This window comes from Medicago sativa, chromosome 8 (genome assembly GCF_051527215.1).
Source record: "Medicago sativa cultivar Bolivia chromosome 8, Bolivia_mono, whole genome shotgun sequence".
Taxonomy (NCBI): Eukaryota; Viridiplantae; Streptophyta; class Magnoliopsida; order Fabales; family Fabaceae; genus Medicago; species Medicago sativa.
Genome location: NC_140756.1, coordinates 54,583,402 through 54,606,280, shown reverse-complemented (window position 1 = coordinate 54,606,280; position 22,879 = coordinate 54,583,402). Strand labels below are relative to the sequence as shown.

Genomic DNA, 22,879 nt, shown 5'->3' with positions numbered 1-22,879 from the left:
TTTATAAAGCACCCTATTCTATTCAAATATTAATGCAAAGTTTTAATATCGAAACTATGAAACCTTATGTGTTCGTTTTATTTTTAGTGATTATAGGTAAGAGTGGAGTAGTTCCATTACATGACATTCTCATCGGCACAAGGAGGATCGTGCTCTTGAAATTCATATGGGTTGAATTTTCTCCTGCAACATCACAATTCAATTTAAAATTAGTGTTGTTATTGTTTTTTTGTTTAAATGAAGCATAATCAATATGGATAATAATACAACCATGCATTAGACCATCCATTTCAACTACAAAAATATTTCCATTGATATAAGCCCTTATATAAAATTGGGTATTCTTCAAAAGAATGGCAGTAATCAGAACAATAATTGAAGCATCAACCTTCCATCCAACAACCCATCTAACACTTGACCATGACTACGAGATAGGTTAATTGAAAAATAAGAACAAGCAGGGATAGAGATGAACTTAGATGAAACATGATCACAAATGGAAATAACGTATGTTTTATAAAGATATATCATTTAAAGAAGTCTTTGGATAATGAGTACAGGGGCATGAAATATTGGGTTGTAAAGCATAATGTCAGAGATGAGATCGAAACCCATAACCACTGAGCTCTTATCTCAGGGGTTATGGGTTTTGATCTTGTCTCTAACACAACCCTTTTCAATCCAATGTCTCGTACCCCTCCACTCATTCTCCAAGGACCTCTTGAAATGATATATATTTCTAGAACTTATGTTAACCCCATTTTTTATCATGTTCCTTCTGAGTTCATCACAAACCCTGCATGTTCCTCATTTTCCATTTATATATCTCATAGTTGTCGTCAATTGTTTGATGGGTTGTTAGAGGGAAGGTTATGGATTCTATTGTTGTTGTGATTACTGCCAATCTTTTGAAGAAGTCAAAGTTTTACATGGGAACCTCCATCAACGGAAACATTGCTCTTGAATGGTCCAATACATGATGGTATTATCATACATTTTGATCGTGCTTCATCTGAACACTTTAACGAAAACACTGCTTTGTGTCCAATTATGGTGCCAATTAAACCCACATGATTCACAATTCCATGATCATCCTTCTGATGTGCGAATTTTATGTAATGGAAATATTTCACTTGTACTAATATTCTCTAGATATTGTGTCAAAAAAATATTCTCTAGATATAAACAAACACTAAAGGTTTCACATGTGATTAACGTTTGGATGAAATGGGATTAATTTCTCGTTGTTATACCCCTTTTTAAAAATAAAAACATGTTATATATTTGCATGTCTTCATCATAGTTCTTCCTGGAATTAACAAAAAAGTATTTAATGTTTTATTGTTTTAAAAATACAAATAAAATTCATTGCATTTTCTTAGTTGTTTATTAGTTTCTATGCATCAATTTAATTTCCAAAGTTATTATCCAATGACTTCTAAATAATGTAACCAGATAAAGTTGCAGATTAGAACCGCCAATTTGTTTCTCTTTATATACATTTATTATTATGGCCACTTTTCTTAACATTTGTAAAATAATTGTGTGGATGTGTGGGGTTTGGATCTTATCATAAGGGATAGAAGGAGTTACTGAAAGAAAAATTGAAAAAAAAATATTGTAGCAAGCGGTGGTCACTATAATCTTGAACATGATTATAGCAAGAAAGTATTGATTAATATGAAAAGGAAATGACTAATACTTACATTGATTGCAAGGCACAAACCAAATTTTCTCATCCTTTCTCTAGCTTTTCTTTTTCTTCTCAAGTCTCTCTCTTTTTCTTTCCTCCAAGTTGTGAAAAAAAAGTGCTAGAATAGAGAGGGAGTGTGACGAGTTATTAGAAGGAATTCAAGCTAATGACATTGATCTTCTCCATCTTTCTTCCACTACCACCAGGAACTAGACAAAAACAGAAAACAAATGAAGATAATAAGTCAATTAAATAAAAAAAAGTTTCTATACATAATAAATTGTTTCTACCTGATAAGACCATTCTAAACTGAGCTGAAAACCCCCAGACAAAGAGTAGAATCCACTGCATGCCCCCCATGGATAAACTGTTGCTACTAGAAGAACATATGGATGTTTTTTATTAAAGATAATCAAAATATGATTGCAATCATGTTGATGGAGAAGGGAGAAACATTGAGTGCTAGATAATAATTTGTGTACACAATACAGAGGAATTAATATATATATAGGGTTATGATAGAAGACACCTTTTGTGAAGGTGTCTTTTATCAAGTTACTCTATGAGCATTTGTTAAAAGACACCAACTACTTTTTATGAAGGTGTCTTTTATCAAAGTTATAACTAAAAAAGTGAAAATCACACCTTGAGGTGTGACTTGATAAAAGACACCACACTACTTTTTATGAAGGTGTCTTGTAACATAAAAGTAAGTTGGTGTCTTTTCGCAAATGCTCATAGAGTAACTTGATAAAAGACACCTTCATAAAAGGTGTCTTCTATCATAACCCTATATATATATATATATATATATATATATATATATATAGAGAGAGAGAGAGAGAGAGAGGGGGAGAGGGAGAGGGGGGAGGTGGGGGGAGAGAGAGAGAGAGAGAGAGTTATGATAGATATGATTTATTTGGGGTGTGATAGGAAAAGAGATAAAAAGAAAATGATCTCTGAAATGAGTGTAGAGAAATTAGAGGTGTCTATATATAAGAACTATTGAGTCTAAGGTATAAATATATTCCCTTATCTACATTTACAAGCCTGAATTGTTTTTCAATATTAGTCAACGGTCTCATTTTAAACAAGGTAAACAATTAATAATACATATAATTATTTTTATTTAAATAATGGCAGAATTTTATATTCATCTTTGACCGTATTTATGTATTCTATAAGACTAATAAGCGGAACCTTCCATAAGAAAAATCTGAATTAGTATATCACTACTTCTCCCTCCTAATCCAATCAAACTCATGATATTTACTCAAATTTATAGTTTTATTTTTCTACCTTTATCTTTATTTACATGAACTTCGTAACTTAGAAGCTAAAAGCCCAATATATGGTCGTACTTAACGCTCAACCGGAGTCGTTAAGGAACTCACAGTTGAGGATCGAATTTCCATCCTCAATGCATTCTCTTGAATAAATTGTTGAGGACTATCAGTCGATACCTCATATAAATCTTTAATTCAACAACACATGTGAACAAATATGCATGATTTATCATGTGATGTAGAAAATGATGGAAGACATTGTTGTGAGTTGTTACACTCATATTAAATTTATCTAAAATATTTAGCATAAACGTTAAAAATAGTATTGGATACATTAAACTTACAATAAAAATCCTTACTTAAAAAGAAATACAATTGTTGATAGTCTTATTTATTTGATAAAGTGCTAACTAGAGCATACAAGATACATAATACTGCCTAAAATAATCATGCACATTACTGACGAGCGCATGACCTAAGACTATATCAGGGTACATCATATACAACACTAGTACAATATGCTAACAAAATAAGACAATAAACACAACATGTACCTCTGAAATAAAATAAATTGAATGGGGTGAGACAGGATGTCTCAGTGAGTTCCACATATTCTAGAACGTATGCAATCCCGGAGAACATATGATCGCCATCTATCTGTACTTAATTCTAATTTAGGATTTCCTGTTCTATTCTGCATATTGTAGCGATCTGGGGAAGTCTAGGAACAGTTACTAACATAAGTCTTGTTATGTTGTCATATTAATATCATATTTTCATATTCATGTTAGAAGTTAGCGTGTAACACACAATTATTATATGAGTTCATTTTACAGATGTACTTGCAAAAAGCACAATAAGGGATACTAGGGTTAAGTCTCGTATTATAGGGTTTAGACTGATTATTAGATGTCTTGATAATGCTCTCAAGGGTTGTATTTATAGCCTTCTATGGGTCTGATTTGTGATTACTTAGGTAGCAAGTAATTGGGGTATTTTGGGTATTTGGGCGCGCTCTGGATGCTTCTAGAAGCGGATAAAGGCGGTGTCCTGGGGAGGACACGCCTTTAAGTCTGAGGGCTCTTTTGAAGGGCGCTGAGGTCTTCTGGGAGGGTCTTAAAGCCCTTTTGAAGGCCTTTTAGGTCTTTAGGAATATAATGACGGTTCACAGCCCCCAAGCACGAGTCTTGAGACAAGGCAAAGTGGTGAAGATATGAGAATGTCCCTTCTGGAGGGCACCTAAGTCTTTTAAGAAAGTATTGACGGTTCACAGCCCCCCAAGCACGAGTCTTGGGACAAGGCGAAGTGTTTATTCTGTTGAAGAAAAACAATTAGACTTTACTTTGTTTATGGTTTGAACGCTTCCTTGGGTATCTATCATCTCTATTTGAGGAATCCTTCTAGGGAGTTGTTATCTCCTTCTTAGAGCTCCCTAGGGAGTATATATTCTGATTTGTTCGTAGGTTTACTATTCAACGAACTACACAGAGTGGAGTACCCCGACCACATCCCTCTACTGACCGGTGAAAATTCCTATCTTATCAGGCTAATATCGGACTCCTCTTGTCGTCACGCAGGACTTGCATTGGAAGAATGCCTTGTTGGTGTAATCCCTATAGGCCAATAGTTTATGCTAAACTTATCATATGTATCATGACTTTTATTATTAAATAAAATAAGGCATTCTTTACTATACCTGTTATAATATTAATAAAGTCCCTAGAATAGATAGTTCATGTGATGGAATATTAAGTGTGACTTAATCATGAGATTACATTAACATAAAGAACATTATTCTTAAAAATATTCGTAGTCAAGCTTTAATATAAATTGAGATAATAATAATAATAAAGCGTAGACACACACACACACACACACACACACACACACACACACACACCTTATTCTCGAACAACTTTGTTCTAGTTGCTACAATAGTGACACATATTATCCCATCATTATCGTAATTCCCATATCCATAACTTTAACATGAATGGTCTCATACCGTTAACCATGTGTGATTTTTCAACTTGCGCAACAATATTTTTTCCTTCACCTCTTAAACATCGCGTTTAAGATTCCCAAGCTTCTCAACTAAGTTGTGTTCGGGCATCATTAATCTCATTTTAAGTGGTGTTGATGGCAGGTGTTAGCCTGTAAATTCAACAGGCTGATTTAATATGGTCAACATTTGTTTGACCTTTAACTTTGCAGGAATCGAAGGCTTTCTTATTTCTAAACTTGAGGATTTCGACAAGTCACTAAGCCTAGTGCGCGAAGCCAGAAGTTTGATAGAGTAACGCTGGAGTAATGAACGCGTCAAAGTAAAGCGTTTAAGGCGGGAAGCACGATTTCAAGCATAAAGACGGTTTCCTTAGTGGAAACGTGGGGCAAACAGTTGTCCAAAGATGGAGGAAGTGTTGATCACGGAGTTAGTGGTTCGCCAGTTAGGTTTTTAGTATAAATAAGTGTTTCCAAGCTGAAAAATGGGTCGCAAATCATATACAGAATGTATGTAAACTTATTTGTAGACCACCTTTATTTTAATGCATTGCATTTTACTTTTTCCTTTAAGTTTATGTGCTTAAAGCCCTTTTTATATTTTCTTTTATTTACTTTATTATTCCTTTGTTCGCAATCTCAAACATGTCGAGAGACAGTGGCTTTTCTTTGCAAACCTATCCTGCTCTCTAAGTAACCTGAGTGCATCTCGTGGACTTTTTTCTTAAAACCCTTTTTATTCGATCAAAACCTTTGCACAACATGCTCCTGAGATCTCTAGTTCGGTCTCGCTTGTAATAATCAGAACTAGCCCGTAGTTTGCCGAAAACACAGGCAAACAAATTGGCACGCCCAGTGGGACCCTGTTTGTGCAATTGATTTTTCAAAAACTTTTTTGATAAAAAAATTCTTTTCAAAAACTTTTTTAAAAAACCATCTCCTTGGTGAGATCCGTTTTTAGAATTTTGTTACTATTTCCGGGTAACTTTATTGCTAAAAACAACAAATTGTTTGTGTATGCATTTGAGAAGTGGTAAATCTATGGCTTGTGCCAGTTCATCCTCTTCACAATCATCTTCACAAGCATAACCTTTACAAGCGAGCTCTCCTTCGGGAGATTTAAACGTGTCAGCCCCTGTGGGGGGCAACTATGGCTATGCCAGTTTCGACGGAAAGGAGTAACCGCTCCCTCAAACCTTTCTACGTCTGTTCCGATGACACAACCAGAAATGGGAACCTTTTTGCCCCCATTTACTGTTAGTGTTCCTTCGACTACCAGTACTCAAAGTTCTCCGTTAGTCAGGCCTAGGCTTGATGATCGAAATACATGTATGCAGAACCTTTCTAAAGAACAATCGTATGGTATGCCAACTTTGATGATGGCAAATGTGCATAATAGTGCGTTCGCATTTGCAGACCAAGCAAATCTGTTCACAATTCACAACGCACATAGTCCCTCAATTTCTAGCGTTGACAACAGATTCGTTGAATTTGTTAAGACAACAAATGGATGAGAGTAACCACGAAATGGTTAATTTGTTAACACAACAAATTGGTACCGCGTTTAATCCTTTTAATAAGGGACACAAACCGGAGTTACCAAGCCTTAACCACTCAAATGGGGAGGATAACAGATTTCTTTGCACCCCCATAACTGGATTACCAACCGGTTACACAAATACAAAACCAACAACTGTTGTGGTTGATCGAACCAATGGTTCAAAGGCCACAGCATGTGCCTCAACCCAAACCGGTCAAACCTGTAATTCGGGTCAACTTGAAGTGATATTGGTGGATAAAAATAATAATGCCGATGAAGTTGTTAGGAATGTCCAACAACAAAACATAGGAGTACATAACAATATAGCCAATTTGGTTGAAAATATAATGGCTCAAAATGGTTTAAATATTGGCCTACATAGGCCAAACTTTGTTTCTCTTTTGTCAGAATTGGTATTACAGTCTGAACTTCCGAAGGGTTATAAAATTCCTAAGTTCACTAAGTTTGCAGGAGATACCAGTGAGTCCACTGTCGAACATATTGCGCGATATTTGGCAAAGACTGGAGATCTAGAGAACAATGAGAATTTGAGAATGAAATATTTTCCAAATTCTCTAACAAAGAGTGCCTTTACATGGTTCACTACTTTTGTGCCTCATTCGATCCAAAATTGGACTGAATTAGAAAGGTTATTCCATGAACAATTCTACATGGGCCAATCTAAGATAAGTCTAAAAGAATTGGCGAGTGTCAAGAGGAATTCCACTGAGTCCATTGATGATTACCTCAATAGATTCAGATTGTTAAAGGCAAGATGTTTCACTCAAGTGTCTGAACATGAGTTAGTCGAAATGGCCGCTGGTGGCCTAGATTATTCCATTAGGAAGAAACTCGACACTCAACACTTGAGAGATATGGCCCAGTTGGCCAATAGTGATTGACATGTCGAAAGGCTAAAGGTTTAAAAAGCCAAAACTCAAAGATATCCGAAGAGGGATAAGGTTGCTTATGTCAATTCAAATGAAAGCAACCAAGAATTAGACATATCTTTCGGCAATGCCGAAACAAAGGAGGTTGACATTGCTGAATTAAAACCAGGGCCCCTTTATACGTGTAAATCGTTAAGGCCCTCCGAAGGGAATAATCCTGTCGAACCAACCAATGAAAGATATGTTCCTAAAACATATACCTTCGACATAACCAAATGCGACGAGATCCATGATCTTTTAGTTGTTGATGGTCAAGTGGTAGTACCCAAGGATTTGAAAATCCCACCACTACAACAACGTCAAAAAAGAGGTTTTTGTAAGTACCATAATTTTTTGGGACATAACCCCTCACGATGTTCCCTTTTCAGGGATTTGGTTCAGAAGGGTCTCAATGAAGGCGGATTGAAATTTGGAAACAAGTCAAAGCCTCAAATTCAAGTAGACTCTGATCCTTTGAAGGATGCGAGCATGATGTACACTGACATTACAGGTTGCAATATGGTCGAAGCGATCATTGATGCTGTGGAAGACCTATCTGTCGAAGCGAAAGTAGGAACAAAAGTTGATATTGCAGAATGCCAAATGGTGGACATCACTAAAGATGTGGAACACGTCGAAGAGATTATTCCATAACCTCAGTTCGACGAGAAGTTGAAGACAACCTATCCAATAGCAGAAGAAGAATTGATTGACTTCCTCAATCGATGCAACCTGAAGAATTCTGAGGTAATGCTCTGCCCCAGATGTAATGTTGTATTTGATAAAGAGGCAACTAAAGGCCTTGAAAGTTCTATCCCAAAACCTACAAAGAGGAACAAATGGTCTGGTGATCAGAGGCATAAGTTTTCCTTTACAGAGAGTTATATTCATTTCTTCAATAACTCTTCGACCACCAATTATGTCAACAAAAGTGGTCAAGGAAAAGCTTTCATTCCTTATGCACCCAACCAAAAATGTGTTCAGTCTACCCATAAGAATGTGCAACATGGGAAGAATAATGTGGTGAAAAGAAGCACCAATAATGTTGAAAACAAAAAGAATGGTACTGCTTTTGAGTCGAAAAAGTATGCTTACCGCAACAACTACAAGGGAAAGAATCCCATGACAAGGACACAATGGAGAAGGTACCAGAGGTCTAAAAAAGGCATTGTTGCAAGCCTTGAAGACAAGACTCTTGACCCAGAGGGTCATCAAAGAATGGTTGAATCAGGAAGAAGACCAACAAAAGAAAGGTTGTCTCTTCTCCTAGACAAGGAGGACCCTAATGAAGATGATGAATTGGTTCAGAATTTATGGATTCAGAACCGGACTTCGATTTCATATGCAACGTGGTCTCTATTTTACCCGCTGAATACGATATGGTGTCTGAAGTCGATGATTCAGAGGAAGAGTTTGATCCCAAAGACATGGTGGAATACAAACCCATATGCTATTTTGTAACAAATGATGGCTCTGAAAATAATCGGAAAGCCATATTCGATCAGCCTGATGATTCGATGAAGAATCATCTTCAACCTTTGTTCATCCAAGCCAAAGTGGATGAGGTTGGTATCAATAAAGTGTTAGTCGATGGTGGTGCTGCGTTTAGATGCCTGAATCCTTACTTAAGAGGATTGGCAAGACTGACAAAGATTTGAAGCCTCATAATGTAATTCTGTCGAATTACGAAGGAAAGGCTGGTCATTCTTTTGGTGCTCTCCAAGTGAGTCTAACAGTGGGAATTGTATTTAGACCAACTTTGTTCATGGTGGTTCCATCGAAAGCTAACTTCAACCTGTTGTTAGGAAGATAGTGGAGTCATGGGGTAGGTGTTGTTCCCTCATCCATGCATCAAAGAATTGCAATTTGGAGAGATGGTGGCACAGTCGAAAACATTGAGGCTGACCAAAGCTATTTTCTTACTGAAGTGAATCAGCTTTGCTTCCATCACGTCTAAGCAAGATGCTTAGAACATAATCACGGTTGTTTTAACTAGAGTAAAATCAAACAGGCCTTAGTGGCCAGTATTTAGTAAAAGATGGTTAAGAAACCATTAACAAAGATACTATCGAAAACACTTAGTTTGAACTTAAGTGAATGTTTAGTCGATTTGACCACAAATTCGATTGTATCTATGATAAGGAATTTATATCATTCCTGCTTATAATAACATGGTGAGAGTTGGCATTCGTTGCCTTTGATTATTCATAAAATTTTGGGATAAGAAACCAAAAGTAGTAGTTGAAACCACAATAGACGTAACTCTTGTTTAATTATTCTTTTGACGAGTTTGTCAAATGCAAACCGTGAAGTCGAGTAGTTATGTTTGTTGAGTTTTGTTACAGACTTTGGTTTATTTGCAAAAATATCTCTTCACTACAAGTAAATTATTATCCTAAAAGTTGAAAATCTTTACCATCTGACAAATTGTCAAAGAAATTGATTTCTTTGATAAATATGTCGAAAATAAAGGCATGCATAGAAGAATATAAAGCCTATTGTGTGAAATAAGATTAGCTCAACTGATAAAATTTCGACAAGAAACAAACATTCGGTTTTGAGTTAATAGGACAATGCAAAACATTGCCGAAACATTACAAATTGGACATTGTTATGTTAAGATGCACGTATCTAATCTCAGATTGAAGGCAGTGAAATAACTTTTGTAGCACATGCAATTTAGTGTCTTTCACTTGACATCAATGGAAGCAAAGCATTGTAATGAAGCATGGGATTTAGTTTCATTCGTTTCTGTTATCTGACATAAAAAGGGAGATTAGAAACCATCAACAGCAAATCACAGCACAATATACTGATTGCAACAAACATTCATCCAAACATAAGGTTACTATAAAGATTTATAAGTACCAAAATACTAATACTGAAACTAGCGTCATAAAATATTTAATTAAAGTAATAACAAACAACAAATGTAACAGAGAGATCAAGATAACTACTAGGGACTTCAAAACATGATAACATCTTATGGATATGTAACCAACAATACAGAACCCTTCTCGGCAGCAGTCCTATTCTCTCCAGCTCCTGCTCTTGAATTCTTCCATGGCCCTGCGAGCTACAAAGAGAAATGAAAACTAACTAAGTAAAATCATCTATTCTATGATTAACATAAATGAAAGTATCTTGGTACTTCGTTTGACATAACCGATAATATATTAGAGTAGCAAAGATACTCAGATTAACCATAGTTGTAGAATGTGTATCAAACTTTTGTTGAGAAAACTAGATAAACATGTCCATCTATTCTATTATTAATTCATTTGTTTCAGGTTATTATTCATTACCAAAATTAAGCACTATCATGACTCATACAATTTCCAAAATCCTACCTCTGGTTCATAAATGAATACAGATCCTCCATTGACACAGTTCAGTATTTGGTTAATAAATGAATAGAAATGTTATCAACTTAGACCTAACTGATAAAATGCAGCAGATTACAGCAGCAAATGATTCTTATTATATATAATGCATAACAAGAGCTCAATTCCAAATGTTGATTTAAATTGCCATCCAGCCTGAAGCAATATTTAAACTAGCTCTAGCGACCTTAAATGGGTGAATCATGCTTTCTCACGACTAATAACAAATGAGGCAATGGTAAAGATGGACCAATTTAGATCACTTCAATGGAAGACACCAATAAAAATGATAACACATCCAAGCATGCTTTCAATATTTAATCAATAAACCTCGCACCATATAATCGACCTTACTCCAAATGTTTTAAATTACCCTACCCCCTTTATTGATGTCCTGCAACAGTTTTAAAAGTCTCACGCTTATTGCCCTGGCTATGAAGTACACCTTAATTCTCTAGAGATAGATCAATCACTAATACAAATGCAAATGGAACAGGTTCTGGTTATCTTCTCCCTTACCATACAAGATATAAGTTTATCTTTTGAATATTCAGCATTATGCAGGCTAAATTATTGTAAGTAAGCAAGAAAGTTGCAACCTGTTCCAAAAGTGTATAGCGTAAATCCTAATTGCAGACAAAATTTTACTTGGATTAGTTAGTTGTAAGTAATTGGTTCATGATTAGGTTGTCTTTCTAAAAAGTTGTACCAACAAGGAGAAGCAGTTCAGCCACAATGTAGTTTAGTACAGAAGGGAATTCTCAACTCTTGCAAAGATTGAAATCCTAAAACTAATGTGAAACTTAGTTTAGCGTAGAAAGGAAATCCCAAATAGGTATTGTAAACTAACTAGATCAAATAAAAATTGGATACTTTGGGGGTATGGAATTACGCAGTTCAGCCATAATATAGTTGAATATGTGGTGACTACTGGTGACATGCATGTGATCAAACAAGGGACATATTAAAGTTTGGAAATAAAAAAGGAAGCATGATAGGTCGAAGTTTTAGAGAAACTCACACAAGGAATCATATTGAACAAATGATGAAATGACTGCAAGAGGTAAAACATAATGAACTAATATGTAGATAATCTAACTGACTAACGAACAAAAAAGCTAATGAACTTATGTTGGGAATAAGTAAAACATAACAAAAGGGAAATAATAGATATTCTAATCTATATAATCTATATCTATACCTATTAATAAAGGCGATACTTTTCTTTTGGTGTAGCCTTACTTACCTTCCATATTTACCCTTTTGTAAACACCGTTTATTGTCTAATATTTTTCCATCAGTTTCACTTTTTAATTTTAAAAGAAATAAACGCAGCAATTGCATATGAACAAAGGAGAGGAAGAAGCGGTTTATGCTTTATCTCTTATCTAGCACGCATTTACTTCCGGGCAGAGTGAATTTTTTTGTTTTTCTTGTCATAAACAACAACAACAACAACAACAACAACGCCTTATCCCACTAAGTGGGGTCGGCTACATGGATCAAATGCCGCCATAATGTTCTATCAAAGACCATATTTGGATCCAACTCATTGACCTCTAAATCTTTTCTAATGGTTTCTCTAATAGTTTTCTTAGGTCTTCCTCTACCTCTTTTAACCTGACTCTCCTCCATTTGATCTACTCTTCTTACCACGGCGTCTACGGGTCTTCTCTCTACATGTCCAAACCATCTAAGCCTATTTTCTACCAACTTTTCTACTATAGGTGCTACCCCCACTCTCTCTCTAATGATGTCATTCCTAATCCTATCATGTCTAGTCTTACCACTCATCCAACGCAACATCCTCATCTCCGCTACGCTTACTTTACTCTCGTGTTGGCTCTTAACCGCCCAACACTCCGTACCATACAACATTGCCGGTCTGACTGCTGTCCGATAGAACTTTCCTTTCAGCTTAAGTGGTACTTTCTTATCGCACAAAACACCTGAGGCTCTTCTCCATTTCAACCACCCAGCTTGAATACGATGATGTACATCAGCTTCTATTTCTCCGTCATTTTGTACTTTGGACCCAAGATATCTAAACCGTGTAACTTGGGGTATGATATGATCTCCAACTTTCACCTCTAAGGTAGACCCACTTCTCCTTTTACTGAAGTTACATTCCATATATTCCGTCTTGTTTCTACTCAGGCGGAAACCGTACGCTTCTAAGGCTTGCCTCCAAGTCTCTAGCCTCCCGTTTAACTCCTCCCTCGACTCACCAAGCAAGACTACATCATCTGCAAAAAGCATACATCTCGGTGCCAACTCTTGGATGTGTTCCATCAGTACATCCAAAACTAAAGTAAAAAGATAAGGACTTAGGGTTGACCTTTGGTGCAGTCCTATTGTTATGGGAAAATCTCCGGTATCCCCATCCTGCGTCCTCACACTAGTCGAAGCCCCCTCATACATATCCTGGATAGCTCTAATATAGGCAATCCTCACCCCTTTCTTCTCCAGGGCTTTCCACAAAATCTCTCTAGGTACTCTATCATACGCCTTCTCCAAATCAATGAAAACTAAGTGCAAGTCTTTTTTATCCGTCCGATATCGCTCCATCACGCGTCGAAGTAAGTAGATCGCTTCCATAGTCGACCTCCCAGGCATAAAACCAAATTGGTTATCCGTAACGTGAGTCTCTTTTCTTAGTCTTCGCTCAATTACCCTTTCCCATAACTTCATGGTATGACTCATTAGCTTAATTCCCCTATAATTCGCGCAATCTTGTATATCCCCCTTGTTCTTATAGATTGGAATTAAGGTGCTTCTTCTCCACTCGTCCGGCATTTTCTTCGTCCTCATAATCTCGTTGAAAAGTTTTGTGAGCCACCCAATTCCTCTATCGCCAAGACTTTTCCACACTTCGATAGGTATGTTGTCTGGCCCAACTGCCTTGTCATTACTCATCCTTTTCAACGCTTCTTTCACCTCGTGCTCCTGAATCCGACGATAATAGTTATAGTTTCGGTCCTCCTCTCTGATGTCTAACCTGTTAGAGTCTGGTAAGATCTCATATCCTTCATTAAATAAGTTGTGGAAATACTTCTTCCATCTATCCTTAATATCTCTCTCTTGCACCAAAACTATACCCTCTTCATCCTTAATACACTTCACTTGGTCCAGGTCTCTTGTCTTTCGTTCTCGTCCCTTCGCAAGCTTGTATATAGATTTCTCCCCCTCCTTGGTACCTAAAGATTGGTATAATCCTTCAAATGCTTGAGTTCTCGCTTCGCTCACCGCCTTCTTAGCCTCTTTCCTAGCTATCTTATATTTATCCCAAGTTTCGGCATAAAATTTGAGTAAAATTCATCTAAGAAAAGGGAGACTCAAACCGATTTTTATTTGTTAATTCAATTCCTTTAAATTGCTAACAATCTGATTCTTTACTTCTACTACACATACATTAAGGAAACGGCAAATAGGCATGGAAATGTGGTCAAACCTTTTCTTCCTTGATGTAATTTTGACTTTAAGTTGTTTTTGTGATTGGTTTGCCTTTTACACACCTTCCATCTTTATTTCTTCTTATAAATGATCTCTATTTTATATCTATAAAATCTAATAAAGGTAAAACACTCTTTTGGTGTAGCCTGTATTAGTTCCAGGCTGTATTAGTTCCAATTATACTCTTTTCGATTTTTGAAAATTTTTGTCCCGTTCACTAATTAATTGGTGCAGTTTTTCTTTTCAAATTTGTTTCTTATGTTCACCAAAGTTTGTTACAGTTTGAGGCAGGAAAGAGGAAAACCCAACATCTTTTTCAATGTAAGAAGGAGCTCCACGGAAGTTTGCGACATTGCAGTCATATTGTATTTCTTCTTTCTCTTCATCTCTTCTCTTCCCCGACTTTCTCTATCTACATAGTATTCTTTGTTTGTCTCTTTTCATGTTGGAATTTTTACTTATTTATTCAATTTAGTTTTGATTCTTTTTTATTTTTTGTTACAATTTAGTTTTGATTCTGATTAAGTGTTTTTTATAACGATCTTCTATTGTAATTATTGATGAATACAAGAATATAATGAATTTGTGTCCAATATGCATTCAGAGGTGATTCTATTATAAGAATATAATGAATTTGTGTCCAATATGCATTCAGAGGTGATTCTATTATTGTTGTTGAGTCTGTGGTTTCATGTATGTTTGCTTTGTGGTGGTTCAATTTTGCTATGCGCATTGATCTGTTATGCTTAGGAACAATGTCATAGCCAACTGTGTTGAAATGAGTTGTTAAAAATTGAATCAAACAATAGTTAAAGATTACAGTTGAAAATTCTATGTAGAACTTGGAACCCTTTATGAAAGCAATTATTTAAAAAACTATGATTACGATATGGTTTCCTGTATATATTTCTCTCCCTCTCAATGTCTCTCGTTTCCTTAAAAATTACGCCAAAAATTACACCATAATAGCAGCAGTTATCTTTGTAAATTGCAGCAGTTATTTCAATTTTGAAAATCTACTCAAAACTCATACGCATACAAATGGTGCACTGTCAAAGAAATAAACAATGGGAGAGATTGCACAAATATGAAAAAGAGTGTATTCCATCAGGCAAACCACAGGCGACATGAAGATGAACAAGAAAGCAGGAGAAGAACACAAATAGGGGAATCCTGGAATCGAGAAGGTCGCATTGGTTGCGCACAGTCATGCAGGTTGTTGTCGTGCCGAAAAAATACCCTCTCCCAACTGTCACCTTTTTTGTGTTTCTTATGTTTTTGTTTTTGAGAAAGAAAAAAAAAACTTTCAAGTCTTTTTGAAACACAGATTTAACCTTACTTTAGGTATATGTGGTTTGCTTAGTTACTATTTATCTTTAACCATTTTTCTAACGTTTACTAAGGAACTAGACCCTGACCCGTGCGATGCACGGGTTTATTTCGATTTTCATATATAAGCATCAGATTGACTATATCATTAGTTGTCGACATGTTTAAACAATGAACAAATTTTTGGAAAAAAGTTACTGTATGAAGGGAAAAAATGGTTGAAAATCACAAACTTTTGGGTTTAGATTGCTACAAACTTTTGGGTTTAGATTGCTAAGGAGAAAAAAGGGTTCAAAACCATTTGGAAAGAAAGGAAAAAGAATTAATTGGTTTTTAGAAAAGGGAGTTTAATGTTGGATATCATGTAGTGGAAGCCAAATGATATCACAAAAACAGCAAGTGGCTTGGTGGTCAAAATGCTTTGAAGTAACCAACATGTCATGGGTTCGAATCTCTCTGGAGAGAATTTTTTTCATAAATATTTTTCAAAACCCTCAAAAAAGGCGGGATTAGGGTTAATCAGAACTGTTTAACATTTATATATACTAGACCTTAACCCGTGCGATGCACGGGTTTTTTGTTAATTCTTATGCATTTGAAATTCAGTAACATATTTAACTATGGTCATTGTTATTGTGAACAATTTTACATGCATAGAAAGAAACAATAAAAGAAAACGAGGAAAAAAAATCAATTCACGGAATTTAGAGAATAGGAAAAGAATCTAAAAATCATGATGAATCTTCAGATCACTTCAAATTATGTATTTCAATATAAGTCATTCAACCCGTGCAATCAAAGTTCTAACAACAATTAAAACACCAAAATAACTATTTAATTTCAATTCATCAAAATAATTGTTTGAACAAATATTTAAGAACAAAAAACGATACGCGTAACTGAAGGGAAAGAAAATGACAGTTTATGAGAAGTGGAAAAAGTGGGATAAGAAGCGGTTAATGAGAAGTGGAAAAGGTGGGATAAGAAATGGGGGGTGCAACCAGATTTCTAACAACAATTAACACACCAAAATAATTATTTGAGAACAAAAAATGATGCTCATGATAAAAGGGAGAGAAAATAACAGTTTATGGGAAGTGGAAAAGGTGGGATAGGTAGTGGGAGGCGGTTTTAGAATTTGAAAGCGAAATAAATTTAACAAAAACATGTGTGGCGTAATGGCAAAAACAATGAAAGATGACCATCAATAACGTGGTTCAACTCCCACCAAGGAATTTTTTCACAAAGCTTTTTTAAGCTAATCAAAAAGGGCGGGATTAGGGTTAATTAGGGTTGCTTTCAAGAAGGGTTGCTTTCAAGACTGTTTAACATTTAGATATATAAAGATAAAGATTAAGATGTAATTGTGGATTTAGGAATGAAGGCCCTAAAGGAAATAATATCACAAAAACCTATGGTAAAATGCAAATTCCTCATCCCCTTAATTTTATATTTTTCTCTATTCTTTGTTATTTTTCTTGAACTTATATCTCCTTTTTAGCATGGAGAAATATGTTTCTGGTGTTAGTAACATAGTCACATAATTCGTGTAATCAAGGGAGAATTGCGAATTGGTACGTGAGTACCGAATTCGGGTACTTCCGCGTATTGGTACGCACAAACCAGCGAACCAAGCGTACCAAAGCATGGTTACCGCTGATTGGTTGAAAAAAAGGTTTAGACTACAAAGTAAATATAAAATGAATCACCATGAGTTGAGGACTGAGTGAGAAGAACATGAACAAAGAGTGGAGAGTGAGAAACTTGGTAGAAGAAATTAGGTAAAAAAAATACTTTTTTTTATAGCTCATTATATTTATTTAGGTATTATTACTACTACGAACCGGTGCGTACCGAAGCTGTATACCCCTATACGTACCGAATTCTTCTCCTGTCGCGTACCGCGAACCCGTACCCGTACCGCGTACCGGAACGAACCGCGAATTATGTGACTATGGTTAGTAAAACAAAACAAAATTTAGGAATTGATATACAATTGGTTCATTTTTAATATATCTCACTGATTGAAATAATAGCGATCAATTCTGAATAGTTTATTGAGCAACTTACCATGATATAAATTTGAATGTCTTGCTGGCTATGCAGATGTGAATTTCAAGCTACAAGATATCCATTGATGTAGTGGTCAAAAAGTTGCATGTTAATAACAACTCATTGCATGCCTGCACAATGATGGTTGTGATAGATAAGTAAGGTTGGCTTGAATACTAAGTGACTCTAGATGGATTAAGAACTACATCCAAAGTTGGTGAAGTGAAGCAAAGGTCGGCATAACATCTTCTTGGTGTAGCCTATTTCTTTCCCATGACTTTCGGAATATGTTCGACACGACAAAGATAGTGGGTTACGTTCTCTATATACATCAAAAGAGAGGAAGAGAAGGAGGAGGGGTAGAGTATGTAAAAGGTGGAAAAATAGTAAAATGGGAGAGTATGGTTTCAATTGAAATGATGAAAAATTCTTATAATTTTGAAAGTGAAATAAAGAACTAGGACAATAACAACACTCGACGCGGAAGAGAAACCTCCACAACACAGAGATGAGGAACACCGAATAGGTAATCCTCCCTTTTTTCATACATTTAAATTTGTTCTCCTTTATGTATTGGTTGATTATATTTTGCAACACCTTTACCTACCTTTTTTACAGTTTTATTCCTTATTTTTTCTTTCCCTCATTGTCTTTGTTGCCACATAGAGAGGGTTTGGCTCAGAGTCAGAAGGAAGGTTGGAGAAAATAGAGAAACTCTCTAATATTCTCAAGGAATATTATTATTTGAATTCTTCAATGGTTCACTCTGCCAAAACACTAGGTGGTGAGCCTTATTTATACTACTCTAGGAAGGCTCTCCATTACAAACTAGAAATATCTAGAAGCAAAGAAAAGTCTAGAGATATGGATACTCTAGTACATAAGACTAGAAGGATCTAGAAAAGTTAAGACTTCCCTAGTGCTTATTTAGTAGTGTCTAGTAGCTTCCTTAATATTCCCTAGTATTCTAGAGACTTCTATATTATTCTTTAGTGTTCTACAGACTTCCACATTATTCTCTAGTATTCTAGAGTCTTCCATATTATTCTTCATCATTCTCCCCGGGTTGAAGAAGACTCGTCCTCGAGTCGAAAGTCTTCTTCATCGCCAAAGTATGGTGAAAGATCAGCAACATTGTAGGTAGCAGAGACTCCATAATAATTCAAGGGAAAAATCAATACTAACAACTTCCCAAGGTGGCTTAGGAATTGGACAGGATATACATAACTTTGTTGTATCCTTCAATGGTTCCTTCGTGACTAAAAGTTCTAGTGACTTGCATTCATCTTTTCCTTCATTGAATTCATTGAGTAGTAGTGGTACCAACTTGATTTTAATCACATCCTTCACGAAAGCGCATGTGTTGGCATAACCATTGTATAATGCACGACGATCAATTTGGCAAGGCCTCAAAATATGAATGTTGCAAACATCCATAGGAATAACATCACACCATAACCTTTCTTCATAATTTTTGCTGATGGAAAATGAAACAATGCAGTGTTGAGATACTTTTGCCTTATTGTCCTTGTTGAACCATTGTAGCTTGTATGGATCTTGGTGCTCAATCGGTTGGGACTTTAACTTTTCTACTATATAGTTTGATGAAACGTTTTCACATCTTCTGTTATCGATGAAGTCATTAGAAGCCATGTATTGTGGGCCACAATGAGTGTGGAAGATATCATGTCCTGGCCATAGCTCTTCTTTGGTTGTTGTTGTTTGCAAGCTTCTTTTAACCTCCAACAAAGATTCACCATATTCAGTAGGAAAATATTCTTCGTCATGTATTGGTTCGTCATTCTCCTCTTTTTCAATCACATCATGAATGTCATCGGGAACATATTCATCATCGTATATTGGATCTCCTTTTCCCTCTTCTTCAAACACTTCACAAATGTTAGCACCAACATATTCTTCATCGTATATTGGTTCTCCCATCGTCTCATCTTCAAACAACTCTCGGATGTTTTATTTTTCTTCTTCAAAAATATTATTTATCTCCCAATTAACGATGGTGACTACTTTGTGATTAACACAATCTAAGGCTATGTGTCCATACCCTTGACAAATGAAACATTTAGGTATCTTGGTATTTCTCTCTTTTATTGTGTTATGTTGGGGTTTAAATGAGCAAATAGGTTGATGGGTTAGTGTTTTATGAGAATCAATGTAATTTTTGGTGTAGGGAATAGGTTGGTATGAAGATGTTTTGGATAATTGTAGTTATGTAAAATTCTCTTGATAATAACGAGGAGGTAAATACTTACGGGTTAGTTTGTGGCGCATTTTCTACGACGTCTTGATCTCGCTTTTTCCTTCACACTTGCGTTTTCTTTTAAGATTTTCCCACCAAATTGAAGCGTGTTTCTTCAGCTTGACAACAACAATCTTTACTTTTTGGTCCTCTGGAACCTCTTTATACTCAAATACTCGTTCAACAGTTTGTAGCCAATCCACAAACTTATCGGGTTGTAGATTTCCTTCAAACTCTGGAATTTCTACTTTGATATCATTCATCTGAAGTTGTCGTCGATGTGAGCGACTACTTCTAGATGATGACGAGGCAATATCGGAGCGATCATCATCAACTCTTCTTCGTTGTGCTTCCAATAACGCTTGTTGGAAGTTGACAGTCTCCTGTAGTAGTTGAATTTGTCGCCTCATTCCTTCCATCTCTATTTCATGCAAAGATCTTTCATTTTGTTTTCTAGGTGGCATTTTGACAACGGTGGTTGGTGATCTTTTGTTGTGAAGATCGTGGTAGTTGTTTTGTTGGGGGTGTTAGCTTCGCGAACAAATGGCCGCAAAGTGAATTTTTAAGAAAGCAACTCCTTGCTCAATTGAAAACTCACTCTCCGTTGATTTCTTCGCTCAAACTCAACTCTGAGGTAGTTTCGCGAACAAATGGCCGCAAAGTGAATTTTTAAGAAAGAAACTCTTTGCTCACTTGTGTTATACCCTAATTTTGGACCTAAAAATACAAACTCAATTCTTCTTATCTTGCATTTAAAGCCATTTGAACTATCTCTAATCAATTACATCTTTCTCTGTATTTTATTTCAATGTTGTCTGCAAAATTCACAAAAAAGGGTATTTTAGTCATTTCCTATGTTAAAATTTCTTTCAGTCTTTGAAAAATGGTTTGAGTCTCTTCAATTGGTTTGTATAAGTCTTTGTTTCAATCTCATGTCAAAATCCATTCCAAAAATATCATTTGAGTCATTTTTAGTCAGTTTAGCCCCTAGGGGCATTTTAGTCTTTTCATGTGTTAACACCCTGTTTAAATTCTAAAATTTGTCTCTGAGTCTTTTAAGTTGCTTGTATAAATTCTTGCTTTAATTCCCTGTCAAAAAACCATTTTAAAATTTGCATCTGAGTCATTTTGAGTCGTTTTAGTCCCTAGGGGCATTTTGATCTTTTCACACGAAATTTCGGCAGAGAGAGGTTACTTTAAAGTACCTCATTTAAGCCATTGGTTCATTTTAGTCCGTTTTGTCAATTTTGGTCGTTTAGCTTTACGTTTATTTCAAATTACGTTTTTTAATTCAATTTTATTTTTTTTTCCATTTTTTGTCCTAAAGTTTCCAAATTTGCATTCAAGTCCTTTTTTTAATAATCTTCCTTTTTTGCAGAATAGGCCTTTTAATTTCACATTTTTGCATAATAGTCCTTTTGGTTTCGAATTTTTTTTAAAAATTGCAAAGCAGTCCACATTTTGTCCAGAATTATTTTCTAGTCCTTGTTTAAAATTTGCAGGTTAGTCCTTTTAAAGTGCCAGAATTGCAGAAGGGCCCTTGAGTCCAAAATTGATCCAAGGACGAATTAGTTACAAAGTCCAGACAGGTGGCAAGCACGCATTGGCTATCATGAACACATGTCACCTATATAAAGGCCCAATCATCACAGTCCCAAAGAGAACGAAACAACTCAGCAAAAATTCAGTGCCACATCACAAACAAAATTTCACATTCTCTCTCCATTCAGTTACGATCCAAAATAGGATCAATCAAGAACACAGAAGAACAATCACAAACCCTAGGTTCTCAGAATCAAAATTCAACACAATTCCAATGAATTGGTGAGAGTTCTCAGAGATTCGAAGCTGAATCATCATCACTGAACTCAAACCACTGCAATTCAAGCACAAATTCGGAGAATTCGTACGATCACAGTGGAGAAGAAGAGGAATTGAAGAAAGATTCGAATCAGTGAAGAAGAAGAAGATCAAGCACCGATTTATTTTCGGTTTCGAAGCTTACCAGAAGAACCAAAAGCTTGCAAGGATCTATCTCGTTCGAATCTCCAAATCAAACTCAGGTAAACACACAAATCCTTCTCGTTTAACCTTAAATCATCATCGAAGGTTCGTAGTAAAAGATAAACGGTGAATCAAAGTGAAGATCCTGAAAAGCTTTTGAAAATTTTCAAAGTCGAAACCCCAATTTCAAAAATCATGAAGATTCACCGTTTATTTCCCAAATCAGTGCGTATAATCATCATCAGTGAAGAAAATAAGTCAAGATAGGGTTTAATTTCAAAAAGATTAGGAAAAATTTCTTGAAACCCTAGAACGTAGATTCAAGTGTAGATCTGTTCAAATCCATGCCTTATTTCAAAAAACAAGTCTAAGAATCATGAAGAGGGGTCAAAGACGAACACAACGACATAAGTTTTTTCAGAAAAAAGTTCAGGTGCGGCGACGCCACCTGCGAGCCACCGCACCTCCTCCGTCGTGTTCGTCGGAGAAGATGACCAGGAGAGAAGTGAGAGTTTCTCTCACTAGGATGAGAGAAGAGAGAGAAGTGAACGTAGGAAATGGACTGGACCGGCAGGTTTGGGGTTTTGTAAGCCCCTGAACCGATCTGGTTCAATCCTGGTTCACTTGGCTTTCTTTCGTAGCCACAGGATTTAGGGTTTGATCCGTTTGGATCAATCCAACGCTCCACAGTCTCCCCTTGAGATCCAGATTCGTTTAGGGTTGGGCTTGGGCCTGTTTCTTTGTTTTTTCTTGTTTTTTTTGCTATACGCACCTGCTGTGTTGATTCCTGCACCTCTTGCATATCAAAATTTTCATCAAATCTTTAGTTAATTTTCTACATGATTTTGGTACTTTTTCTTGTTATTTTCATGATATTTCCATGTGAAAAAAATGGATGAAAAATATATGTGGATTTCTTGTGATATTTTGTTACTTTTGTGCAATTTGTGTT

The 22,879-nt window shown here is 35.8% G+C and overlaps 2 protein-coding genes and 1 long non-coding RNA gene across 3 annotated transcripts in view; 1 reads left to right on the top strand and 2 right to left on the bottom strand.

Annotated features, from left to right (window-relative positions):
• Nucleotides 1-42: 42 nt before the first annotated feature.
• LOC146899598 (uncharacterized) lies at nt 43-2,196 on the bottom strand. Its single transcript, XR_015022499.1, has 3 exons — nt 1,984-2,196; nt 1,707-1,902; nt 43-183 (listed from the first exon to the last, which is right to left on the bottom strand). It is a non-coding gene; the product is annotated as an uncharacterized LOC146899598 (long non-coding RNA).
• Nucleotides 2,197-6,507: 4,311 nt separating this feature from the next.
• LOC146899597 (uncharacterized) lies at nt 6,508-8,103 on the top strand. Its single transcript, XM_085736815.1, has 2 exons — nt 6,508-7,403; nt 7,464-8,103. The coding sequence occupies exons 1-2, from the start codon at nt 6,508-6,510 to the stop codon at nt 8,101-8,103; spliced, it is 1,536 nt and encodes a 511-aa protein (XP_085592941.1).
• Nucleotides 8,104-10,183: 2,080 nt separating this feature from the next.
• Nucleotides 10,184-22,879, bottom strand: part of LOC146899594 (FBD-associated F-box protein At5g60610-like) — a 90,519-nt gene continuing 77,823 nt past the window's right edge. Inside the window, exon 5 of the mRNA XM_085735924.1 lies at nt 10,184-10,525. The gene's annotated coding sequence lies outside the window, so the exon portion shown is untranslated. The remainder of the gene's footprint in view (nt 10,526-22,879) is intronic.